Here is a 12,954-nt window from a genome sequence, read left to right as displayed (position 1 = left end):
CTCTATGTATTTCTTGAAGCAAAGCAAAGCTGCCTTCACCTTTTCATTTTTTTTCTACTTAAAAGCATAAACTTGGGACATTGTGTTACGATTGATATCCCTTTGAGAAATCCTCGACAAACTCTTGCAAGAGTTGCTCTATGTTTGGGAAAGATTTGCTATTTAATGGTTGCAACCATGTCATGGTGCTCCCTCCAAAGTCAACCCAAATCCTTTGTACTAGGTTGGAAATTTGCCACTTGTTTTCCTCTCAAGACTTGCTTAAATAATGAAACATGTGCATATGGATCCCCCGAGCCATTGTACTTTCTAGCAACACACTTTGTCACTTGAGATGGTCACATCTGGCACGTTTCAGCAATGACATCTCTAGCTTTGTAACCCCCATTAGGAACTCTAGTTGGAGTTCTCTCGGTGACTCTCTTGTCTGGTTGCACATCTCTGGCTTCTCTCTAAGTATCTAGAACTCTCATTGTAGGGATTGTTTCTAGAACTTCATAGCCTTGGTATGTAGTCATAGGAATCCTTGAATTCAAGGATCCCATCAGTCTTGGTATTGAAAATTTTAGTTGACTAAATGAGTCTTCCACCCCCAAGGGGTCCACCTTTCAAAAATTCCTACAACATGTGCATTCAAGAGGTATTTATAAAACCCCTCTACACACGCACTTCACCATTAATTAAAATATTCCTCTTCCTACCCCACGAGCTTCCACCCTGGTTCTATTAGAACTCACTTTTCTGTTTTTGTGGTCTCGTTTCTAAGAAAAAATGTCTAAATGTGCTAGGAGTGACAAGGATTTGTTCAAATTTTCAATTACCTCGGCTGTTACCTGGGGCATCTGTTTAGAAGTGGGTACTTGTGTTGTCCCCTTAGGTTTAGGAACCTCTATCGAACGCTCTTCCTAAATACAATTCAATTTCTTGTACTTTAGGGCAACCCTAGTTTCAGCGGCATCAAAGGTAGAAGGTGCACCACTTCAACCTTTACCTTGAGTGTGGGAAATGAACCCACTATGAATCTCTCCTTATTTAAAAATTATGTGCCATCCCTGGGGTTAGCACAATATTTCTAACCCATATAGCCCAAAGACATAGAAACTCCTGCTTGTAGGTGTTGTAGTCATCTAGGTATTTTTTCTTGTAGGCACCAATGTCTTGCCATAATTTTTGAGTGTTTTGGGGTTTGGAAAAGTATCGCTTGAAGTGATCCAAAATAGATGCCAGTTTTGAACTGTTTGTATTCAAGACCCAAACCTTGCAGAGAGACTTCTACTTTATCACCATCATCTATTGTAGCACCAATCAATGCAAGTGACTCACATATGTCCTTTATCTTCAATAAATACTCATTGATGGACAGAATTTTCTTGTGCATACTATTTAGCTCAGTCTTCAACTACAGCTTTCTTGCCTTAGTGTTGGTCACATCCAATGGCAAAAAAGTGTCCCAAGCCTCAATAGGAGATTGAGCATCCTGTATATGTACAATCATAGTTTCCTATACACTGATTAAAAGACAATACATGACTTTTCAATCTCCATGGTTCCAATCGAATGTCTAAATTTGTGCAGCAGTCGCACCTTCCTCTAGCAGTATGATGCTACCGCATGCTCTCCATCAATGTAGTCCCAATAACCTTTGCCCATAAGGAAATTAGTCATTCTAAACTTCCAAGCATGGAAGTTTTCCCTGTCCATCTTCTCACTGACAACTTGGTTAAGCCCATCATTGTTGGACAACATGTTGTAACCCTTCACACAGTCTTTGAGCAGCCTGCTAAAAATAGTCGGCAATCATCTGTAACCACAATCTGCATACATACACCTGTTTCAGTGTACTAAACAATGTTTGTGCACATTTCAACCAGTTTGTATAACGGACTATTTTACAAAAATAATTCTCTCCTTATGAGAGACCTCACATGAGGATTTTGAAGCAATCATACAATTTCAAAAAGTTTCCAACTGTCATGAAAATTTAACTAGATATTCCTTTTCAATTTGACATCCAGTGTTACAAGGAAAGAGATAGAACAAGATATCTATGAGTTCACGAAGCCCATGCCATAATAAATAGCTCCAAAACTTGTGATACCCACACATTGCAAACAAAATTTACACGACTATCAAGCGTGATATTTATCAAAAGAGTCCGAGAATGGAAGGAGGCATTTTTGAGGGGAAATATGCACCCGTGCACACACAAACAATACTTCTAATTTATTTGAATTAGACCCTAATGTCATCTCAATTTTGAGCACTCAATAATGAGTGAAAAGAAAAAAGTACATTTTGCAATAAGGTCATCTTAATATTGAGCAATCATCAATGAATGACAAGAAGATTGACAATAACGATATTGTCCCACTAGTTTTGGCATTGTTATGCCCATATATGTATAATATCTTTATGAGGCTTCAAAGAAAACATCGCTCTGCACCAAATGACAATAGCATATTGCAAGCCCATAATCAAGTGTTTGCATAGACAAAACAAGCTTAATGTAGTCCAAAAGTCTAGGCAATGTTTTGCCCAAATACATATTTCTCAAAGTTTAATAAAACTAAAAGACAATAGTAGTGCATGGCTAGAATCAAGTTTTTGCACACCCAAAAAGAAGCTAAGTGATCATGCAAAATAAGATCCACTCTAAAGAAGACTACTCCAAATCTATGTGGTCATCACAATGAAGATATAGCTTCGCCTTCGCCTCTCACGCACGAGTGATTGGTCATATGAATAGGTGGTCTCCATGTGCCTTGCCATTGCCTCTGCATAGCAAGGTAGCTCACTATCAATCACAGTGAGATAATAATGTCATAAAAATTAAAAATTAGGTGCTACAAAATAATGAATAAAGAAAACTCACTAGTCTGAAGGCACATCATTAACAACCAAATCATTCCCCACATCATCAATGCTATCATTACTATCTCCAAGAACGGAAAACTATGGAGCACCATAGTACTCCTATACAAAAGGAGACAAGTATCCCTCGCATATCTCTAGATCACTCTCCATGACCAAGCAACCACAAGAAGTGTGCATAGCCGCCTTTAATAAATGCCCTGTACCACCACCAAGCTCCAAACATGTACCTATTTTAGGACATAAAGCCTCTACAAACAATAGCATATGGGAAACACTCCTCTCTAACATGCCTCTCCACCCACCGCTCTTGCGATTATGTGTTGCGTGAGTAGACGATGGCAAGTAGTGAAATAATCTCCATTGAGAGATCTTGTTGCAAGACTCTCCCCACCTATCATACAAGAAAATGAGGCAACTATGCATGAATATTTAAGAATTTTAGTGCAAAAACAATCACATTGAATAATAAACAATGACACAAAAACCTTTTGAGCACCCTCATGATCAAATGAAGGATTACTTCTAGCCTTGTGAAATGCCAAAGCATAGAATACATTCATCTATCATAGCCATGGACACAACACATAAAAAAGCCAATTTTGCATGTATCAAATTTCTTTTAAAGAATTGCTCATGTTTCTTGAAGGATGATTTATTACCTTTCGTGTATGCCCATTCTTTGTTCGTGATGAAAATGGCTCAGAGCTCTCCATGATCCACCTAAAACTTAGTTCTAGGCTTGTGAGTATGGCCAAGTGCTCCACAAGACTAAGAGCGGTGCTAGAACAAAGAACGTCACTTAACCCATGTCATCCATCATTGTAGATGCAACCACCAATGAAAACTTGACATGGTCATTTGTTAGCTCATTCCATGTAGGAATGTCATCAAAACCTTGAACGAGCCCACCTACAAGTAAAATTATTGTATTTGAGTGTTAAGATTTTGAGCTAAGTATATGCATGGTGTATACAAGATAGCATTGAAAATTCTCTTACCGGTAGGAAGATCAATAACAGTAAGATCAACACTCCATGCTCTAGGTTTTCCATTTCTTATCTTCTCACATTCACCCAAGCCAACAAAAAACTCTCCCATCACCACAAAACCATCCTTGAAGTTTCTTGCAGTGAACTCCTTGCCAAGCTCAATGTAATCATAAATCCAAACCTTTGACTGTTTTATGTATCCTTTCTTTTGAATGGAATGGAAACTAGCCAAAGGTGCATGAAACAAAGCTCCCTTTACAACATTCTTTTGGGTATGAGAACTTCCTAAGTTTCTTGTATCTAACAATAGCCAAAAAAGTTACTCATTTTTCTTCAAATCAATCCGTGCCATAATGATTAGCATAAGACATAACAAAAGAGAGAATAGCAAGAACATATTGTTACCACCAACAATTTAACTTACTTACTCTTGATTGACATTCCACCCTTGCTTGATGGTGGATGGCCACCACAATTCTCGCCTTGCTCTTGTCTTTCTTGATCCTCTTTTTCTTTGAGAGCTTTCAACTCTTCCTCCATCTTCTTCCTTTGCTCAACAGTCATCTCTCCTGATGATCCTGAATCAGACTTACATTCACCCTTCAAATGACGAAGATAATTCTCCTTCTCCTCTTCTAGACACTCACCTTTCTTCATATCAATCCACCAAGGTTAGTGCTTATGCTCCCAATCCGTGAGAAGAAAGGCTCCACCAGAATCATTGTTCTCTCTGAAGATAGTGGAGGTGTGCATTCTATATGTAGGAGGACACATAGTTGTCCATGCTTTACATATGTCAGGCATGCAAGTGATCTTCTTACTTCTTACACTACAAGAGGCTATTCATATTAGCGACGCTCAAAAAAAAAAAATCCCGGCGTCGCTATGAGCGTCGCAAATTTACAAGTAAATTTGCGACGCTCATAGCGACGCCGGCTAGGCTAAAAAAAATAACAGAGAGCGCCCAAAAACTCAGATCTCAGATCTGAGTTTTTCGGCGCCCTCAAGCAAGGAGCAGGTAACGCTCTCCCTCTCCCTCTCCCTCTCTCTCTCTCTCTCTCTCTCTCTCTCTTTCTTCTCCACACACACACACACACACACACACACACGAGGAGAGGAAGGAGAGCCAGGTATGCTCCTTCCCTCTCCTCACTCTCATGTTCCCTTCCCCTCTTTCTCTCTCCCTCTCTCTCTCTCTCTCTCTCTCTCTCACACACACACACACACATAGTGTTTTTGAGAGAGAGAGAGAGAGAGAGAGAGAGAGAGAGAGAGAGAGAGAGAGAGAGAGAACAAACATAAACAAAAACGCACACACACATACATAAACAAAGAATGCACACACACACATTGAGAGAGGAAAAGAGAGAGAGAGCATGCATAAACAAAAAACGCACACATTGAGAGAGGAAAAGAAGAGAGAACATGCATAAACAAAAAACGCACACATTGAGAGAGGAAAAGAGAGAGAAAACATGCATAAACAAAAAAACGCACACACATTGAGAGAGAAAGAGAGAGAGAAAACATGCATAAACAAAAAAACGCACACACATTGAGAGAGAAAGAGAGAGAAACTAATTTAACATCGTAGGAAACTAATTAAAATTAAAAGACCTAAAGATCTAGCCGACGAGGAGTTGAACTCAAGACCTATTATTCAAGAGGGAAATGGCATAACCAATCTATCATACTTGGCATGGGTGATAGAAAGGTTATACCATTTATCTCTTTTTATTGGCACACACATCCACACACGCGCACACACACAAGAAGAAGAGAGTTATAACGTCGTAGGAAACTATCCTAAAAGACGTTAAAGATTAGGTTAGATGTAGACTTACGTTAAATTAGATTTAGGTTTATTTAAGTTAAATTAGATTAGATTTAGGTTTATTTTTAGTTAGATTTACATTTATTTATGCTAGATTTAGATTTACGTTATATTAGATTAGATTTAGGTCTCCATAGACTGCGATGCCTGCATGAAGCGGGTGAAGAAAGCCCTGAATGGAATATAGGGTATTGCTGCCTTCACTCATGGTGGGCTCCGTCGATCCAAAATTACTGATGAAATGTCTTCAAAAGATAGGGAAGAAGGTGGATCTTCAGGGCAGCAAGAGTCACTACATCCCCAACAATGACCATCTAGACAACCTCTAGTCATTCAACAGCAACTTCAAAGTTAGTAACAAGAGCAAGAACGGTCCAAAGGGCCAATTGCTGTTGTCAGATGTGGATGGAGATGAGGCAGCGTCACCGCCGGAAGTTAACTCTCACATCTTTAGTGATGAGAATGCCAACTCTTGCCAAGTTATGTGAAAAATTATGTGTTAAATCACTTTTAAGGTTCTTATAATCCCTGTTAGTTTAGTTCTTTGTTTTTAATATAACATAATTTACGCTAGATTTAGATTTATGTTATATTATATTAGACTTAGTTTTATTTAGGTTTACCCACACACATACACACACACACACAAGAAGAAGAGAGTTTTAACGTCGTAGGAAACTATCCCAAAAGACGTTAAAGATTAGGTTAGATGTAGACTTACGTTAAATTAGATTTAGGTTTATTTTTAGTTAGATTTACGTTTATTTAAATTTACGCTTATTTACGTTAGATCGAGTCCACGCAAGAATTACTTATGGTTTAGGGTTTAGAGTTAGACGAACAGTGAAAAGATCTACTGTGAAAAGATGTTAAGATGTTGTGAAGTGCTACAGCTAGAGAAGAGGCAAAGGGGTTTTGTCCACTACATGCAGTTCATGTAGACGTGGGTCTGTATATTTCTTGTACCCACAAATATAGGTATTGACCAATAAAGACGAGATTATAACCCGGTGGTTCTGATCTCCGTGCACCTCTAGACCGAGGTGTGCGGGGATTGGACATGACTAGAGAATGTGAGGTAGAGAGAGAGAGAGAGAGAGAGAGAGAGAGAGAGAGAGAGAGAGAGAGAGAGAGAGAGAGAGAGAGAGAGAGAGAGAGAGAGAGAGAGAGAGAGAAGACGAAGAATGCCAATAGAATATTAAATTTGTTGTCCAGGTTATAAGATTTTTATCCTCATTATGAGTAGTAACGAGAATGTGGGACCGTCCAACCGAAACACCTATCTCTCAACGAGGGTCTTATGTCCTTGTAATCAATGCAAGCATGCTGTGCGACGGACAAGACGTGTTTCTTTGCAGCACGTTCACGAATTTGGCGAGTTCTATCCATCTATTATAGATCGAGTTGTTGCCAATTATAACTCGTTGGACTCTGACGCTGGCCAACAAGCAGCAATCTTGCAACCCAATAGACGTGTTCGCAGGCGCTTTGGTCAAGCAGCATATGTGAGGCCACAAGATGTAGCCTCTGACAGCTCGGGGGATGATCATGAAGAGCACATTCCCAACGAGGCAATGTTTGAGCCCGAGATTGATGAAATGATCGAGACGATCATGAATTCAGAAAGGCTTATCTATGATGATATGAAAAGTGATGCCGATACGCCATTGTATAATGGAGCACGTATGTCTAGATTGAAAGCACTCCTGGTTCTTCTCAACATGCAGGAAAAGTTTGGATGGAGTGACACTAGCGTCACAGCGCTTTTCAGGTGATCTATTACAATTAGTTTACTTTAATAAAACTCTAAATTTATAATGATCTGATAGATTTTTACACGACTGTATCGTATTTTTATGTTGTGTAGATTGCTTAAAGAGCACATACTACTAGCTGACAATGTGATGCCAGATTCCCGAGATGAAGCAAGAAAGATTTTGCGAAACTTGGGGATGGATTACAATTCTATCCACGCTTGTCCTAATGACTGCATTCTTTTCAGAGGGGAATACATAGACATGGAGAAGTATCCGAAATGTGATTCCAAAAGATATCGAGTAGATCTCCACGGGACAAAAATTCCACAAAAGGTTTTGCGACATTTTCCTCTGCTTCCTCGCATCAAGCATTTCTTCGAATGTAAGTCCATGGCCGAGAACGCAAAGTAAAAGAGAACATTCGATCTTTGTGGACCCCCACTGGCGTAATGCACTCGCTCCGAACGTGTTTTACTAAAGAAGGAAAGCTTACCGGTTTGAAGTCACACGATTGGCATAAAATGTGTCAGGTACGTTCATAGTGGACTTTAATATCATTGCATAAAATGTGGACTCTAATATCATTGCTGCTCATACTTTATAGTTTATTTTACCGGTTTCCATTGAGGGATGTTTGTCTCTCGACATCCATAACACAATCTACAAACTTGCAAAGCTGGTGCAATGGATCTCACAAAAGGAGATCAATGTAGACTCCATACCATTCGCCAAACTAAATGCTGCCGAGCTTGTGTGCATGTTTGAGAAACATTTTCCTACTACCATGCTAACCATTCAGGTGCATCTTCTTGTTCACATAGTTGATGAGGTGGAAATAGCTGGCACAGTTCATTCCAGATGGATGTTCTTCTTAGAACGTTTCATGAAAACGCTTAAGGAATATGTGCGTCAAAAGGCACGTCCAGAGGGTAGCATGGCAGAAGGTTGGTTGTTCACAAGATCCCAAGAACGCAAAGTAAAAGAGACCATTCGATCTTTGCGGACCCCCACTGGCGTAATGCACTCACTCCGAACGTGTTTTACTAAAGAAGGAAAGCTTACCGGTTTGAAGTCACACGATTGTCATAAAATGTGTCAGGTACGTTCATAGTGGACTTTAATATCATTGCATAAAATGTGGACTTTAATATCATTGCTTCTCATACTTTACAGTTTATTTTACCGGTTGCCATTGAGGGATGTTTGTCTCTCGACATCCGTAACACAATCTACAAACTTGCAAAGCTGGTGCAATGGATCTCACAAAAGGAGATCAACGTAGACTCCATACCATTCGCCAAACTAAGTGCTGCGGAGCTTGTGTGCATGTTTGAGAAACATTTTCCTACTACCATGCTAACCATTCAGGTGCATCTTCTTGTTCACATAGTTGATGAGGTGGAAATAGCTGGCACAGTTCATTCCAGATGGATGTTCTTCTTAGAACGTTTCATGAAAATGCTTAAGGGATATGTGCATCAAAAGGCACGTCCGGAGGGTAGCATGGCAGAAGGTTGGTTGGTATCAGAGTCCCTAGTGTACATTGGAGAGTGGCGAACCATAGATGATGAGCGCATATCTGGGATTGTCATGTGCAATCTCGGTGTTGAGAAGAAGATGACGGAAGATCTAGAGGCTAAAATCAACCGATTTTGCATGCTTCACAATCCACTGATGCAAAAGTGGATTTCACAATATGAGGATGCAAAGCAAGAGCGACAAAGGGCACGAATCGAGTGGAGATGGGGAAGACGACCACCGATGCACTATCCGACGGTTCTGGAGAGCCTACCAACATTCATGAGCTTAAGATGGTTGCACAACCAATTGATAAGCGCACAACAATGCGGTGACGAAGTGACTGAGGAAGAGTGGGAGTACTCTCGGGGTTGCGCGACCAAGGTAAGTTTACAATGTACGACTAGCTAGTGACTTTATTTCTAAACGTTTGAACGGCCACTCATAATCTTTGTTCGTTGTAGTATAAGTCATACACAGCAGCATGGTGTAAAGGTCGACATTTTAGGGTGGAACGGATCGACAAAAAGCGTTTTACTCAAGATTGTGGAATCATGGCAAAATTTGAACAGTCTAGTCGACGACGTTCCTCTGATACAGATCCTGTGGTGGCGGAACTCACATACTTCGGCAGGCTACAAGAGATTTTGAGGATCGATTACAGAGGATTTTTTGTCGACTTGTTCGACGTGCAATGGTTCAAGATAATCATGGAGGGTCGCAACGCTACTGTGCGTAGAGGAGAGTCTGGTTTTCTTGAGGTGGATTCTACTAAGAAATGGACTGACCTAAGAGACACTTTCGTACTACCCGAGCATTGTGAACAAGTAAGTATGTAAATAGTTAACATCCCCCTTTTACAAGTTATGTGCTTGAAAGCTCGCATGTAAGTTATGTGGCTCTGGAAGGTAATATTTCATCCTACAAAGTCTACATCAAACTGGTGGTACGTCATAGAGGTAGCCCCTCGTAGTGCAAGGACGTATGAAGGCTACCATGTGCCAATCACAACGGCATCAATGGAGGAGATCAGAGAAGATGCTCAATCAAAAGCCGATGCGGTGGTGCCAGACGAGCATCAAGATGCTACTACTCTATATGGGGTGCATGCAGAGGAGCTACAAAATGAAACAGAGGATATGTGTTTAAACGGAGAGCTCTATATAGATATAGGAAGTTATGCTGAGTTATGCAAGGATGAGAGAGAGATCTCTTAAAGCCACAAATATTGTATTTGAACTATTTTGAACAATCATGAGACGGATTTTATACGTCTTTTTGAACCATGTATATTATTACATTTGTCACCGCAGTTCATTTTGCCAATCAATTCTTTATGCCTATGATGTTGGCCAATTGTCATTATTACATTTGCCAATCAATTCATTTTGCCTATGATGTGTACAATTGTCAATTTTACGCTTGTCAATTTTGCAAACAATGCGTCTTGTGGGTGACTATTTTGGGTCTATTATCTACCCTTGCACTTTTTTTAAAAAGTGAATCAAGTACAATATGGTTGATGGGTGGCAGGGCATTCAATGCCCTGTCACCAAAAAAAATAATTCTCGGGCGTCGCTATAACCGTCGCTATTTATGGCTCTGGAGCGTCTCTATAGACTTCTGTGTAAACGTCGCTATGTGCGTCGCTATAAGCGTCGCTATAGACTTCTTTGTAAACATCGCTATGACCGTCGCTATGAGCGTCTCTATATAGCGACGCATATAGCGATGCTATTAGCGACGCTATTAGCGACGGTTTTAGCGACGCCGGTGGTTATAAAAACCCAGTGTATTTCCGTCGCTAACAGCGTCACAAGAGCACACAACCTCTTGTAGTGTTATCCTTGATGGCTCGTTCATTTTTGGCCTCCTTACCTCCCCATGGATGAATCTAGTGTCATGATAAGGAACTTGGCAGCCATGTTGTGCCTCTTATTTCTTACCCGATGTTTAGCACCCATTGCATGTACTGGATTGAACAAGGAAGGCCATGTTTTATTGCAGTTTTGAAAGGGAATTAGCGAAGATCCTTGGTTGACACAATTGAAAAACTACATTCCCTGTCATAGGACCGTGGTGTTGCCAAATTCAATAAACTTTATCCTATTTGACTTGGGCACCCGACTCATTTGAAATAAATGATTTGAGGTGTTCTATAAGCACTCAAATGAAAAGAACAAAGGCAAGCCAAGAGCATGTTAGGTTATCAAATTTGTGTGGAGGTAGGCATGTCATTTTGGGCACCCATTGCTAAAAGTACCTTCCAATCAACAACTTTCACATAACTGATCGAGAGAGACCAAAAGAACATTCTCAAGTTTTAGATCTGTGTGAATGAGGCTCAAATTGTGCATGTTTGCATGGTCAAAACATTCTTGGTGAGATAGCAAAAAAAATGATCATGTAGTCAACAACCATTCAAAGAGGCATTTAACATAAGCAGACACACACATGCTACTGTTTCCAAAAGCTATCGTCCAAGGCCTTAGAACAGATCATAGAAAATGGATGCTAGTCATAAGACTGCAAAAAGTCATACAAGCTTGGACCAAGCTTCTCAAATAATTGGTAACAAATGCAAGTGAAGCTCAAAATGAAAGAAAATATCAGATTTATATAACTAGCCATAGAGACCTATCCATATTATTCACTATGCATAAGTGGTTTTCTTAATCAAACCATCTCTTGATCTGGACACAACCTTATTAAAGCAACAAAAACTTTTGCCAATCAAGTAGTCCTAGATATGCACGTTCATAAAATATTCTCAGACGAGAGAGAGAGAGAGAGAGAGAGAGAGAGAGAGAGAGAGAGAGAGAGAGAGAGAGAGAGAGAGAGAGAGAGAGAGAGAGAGAGAGAGAGACAGAGAGAGACCAACCTAGAACCCAATCTATCTTTTTTTGCAAGAGTGTGAAAAGCAACAATTTCAAACATTCTAGCTTCCATGTACTTATCGGCATTACATACGACTTTAATGGCAACAACTTCATCAGATTCTTGATCCAAGCATTCCAGCACCTACCCAAACATGCCTTCACCCATTCTTTGTAAAATTTTGTCTACACATGACCAATGCTATTTAAATTATTTGTTGCATTTTTTTGCAAATCTTGAGTCTCTCTTGAAGTAGCCGCAAAGGGGAGAGGGAGAAGCCACTTCTGTAGCTTGTGCAAGAGTGACGCCAAGGAATGTAGATGGCAAGAAAATCTCAAAAATGAAGAGAAAGGAGAAGATTGCTTCTGTACTCAGACTCCTCAACCTGACAACAAAGGTAGTTCTTTGGGCTACACGCTACCCTGCTCTTTTGCAAGCCCCTACTGATGAGCCCACGTGACTTCTCTTTTCCACCTGCACTTCTCCTTCCATGCAAAAAATTGCTTGCTGCCCTAACGTTTTTTCTCTCTGTTATACCAATAATTCCATGGGTGCCAAAGGCTTAGTAGGCAAGAGCCCTTGCCCACAATGTGTACATGGCGAGTGGGCACAAGTAGATGAGGTAGGTACTAGATGCTATTCATGAACCTTTTATCTATGATATTCCTTCATAGCAAGAAGGGACAAAGAATGAAGTAGGTCCAATTGCAACAACAGGTGGAACTTTCTCCTCCCAAAGAACATAGCACTAAGGAAAAGGAAAATATGGGTGATCCTTCCCCTAGCCAGAGAAACATTTAGAATGATACCCTACTGGCCTCTTGATCTGACAGTGAGGTGGAAACTATTCCTAACTCTCAACCTATCAACCCACAAGTTATAGAAAGGGGACACTTTTGCTGAGTAGTTGGCTACTCAAGATGAAGAAATTAAAGCTCAAATGTTGGAGGATCCTACTCAATCAATATATATCCTCACGACCCAAGCAAAGGAGGAAAGGATTTCCACTCCACCTATAATGAAACCTAAGAAAAAAGAGTCCTCACAAGACGCTACAAGAATTTTAGTTTCCCTAGCTTAACCACCCAAAAACATTAAAGAATAT

At 40.2% G+C, this 12,954-nt stretch overlaps 1 protein-coding gene and 1 pseudogene across 1 annotated transcript; both read right to left on the bottom strand.

Annotated features, from left to right (window-relative positions):
- Nucleotides 1-3,673: 3,673 nt before the first annotated feature.
- LOC147439706 (uncharacterized) lies at nt 3,674-4,520 on the bottom strand. Its single transcript, XM_086484376.1, has 3 exons — nt 4,292-4,520; nt 3,873-4,163; nt 3,674-3,783 (listed from the first exon to the last, which is right to left on the bottom strand). The coding sequence occupies exons 1-3, from the start codon at nt 4,518-4,520 to the stop codon at nt 3,674-3,676; spliced, it is 630 nt and encodes a 209-aa protein (XP_086340502.1).
- Nucleotides 4,521-10,992: 6,472 nt separating this feature from the next.
- Nucleotides 10,993-12,026, bottom strand: LOC147439705 (serine/threonine-protein kinase AFC1-like; annotated as a pseudogene).
- Between the last annotated feature and the right edge of the window lie 928 nt (nt 12,027-12,954).

Source organism: Adiantum capillus-veneris, chromosome 16, assembly GCF_014529385.1.
Source record: "Adiantum capillus-veneris isolate H3 chromosome 16, ASM1452938v2, whole genome shotgun sequence".
NCBI lineage: Eukaryota > Viridiplantae > Streptophyta > Polypodiopsida > Polypodiales > Pteridaceae > Adiantum > Adiantum capillus-veneris.
Note: the sequence above shows the minus strand (reverse complement) of the source record. Positions and strands in the feature narration are given on the sequence as shown.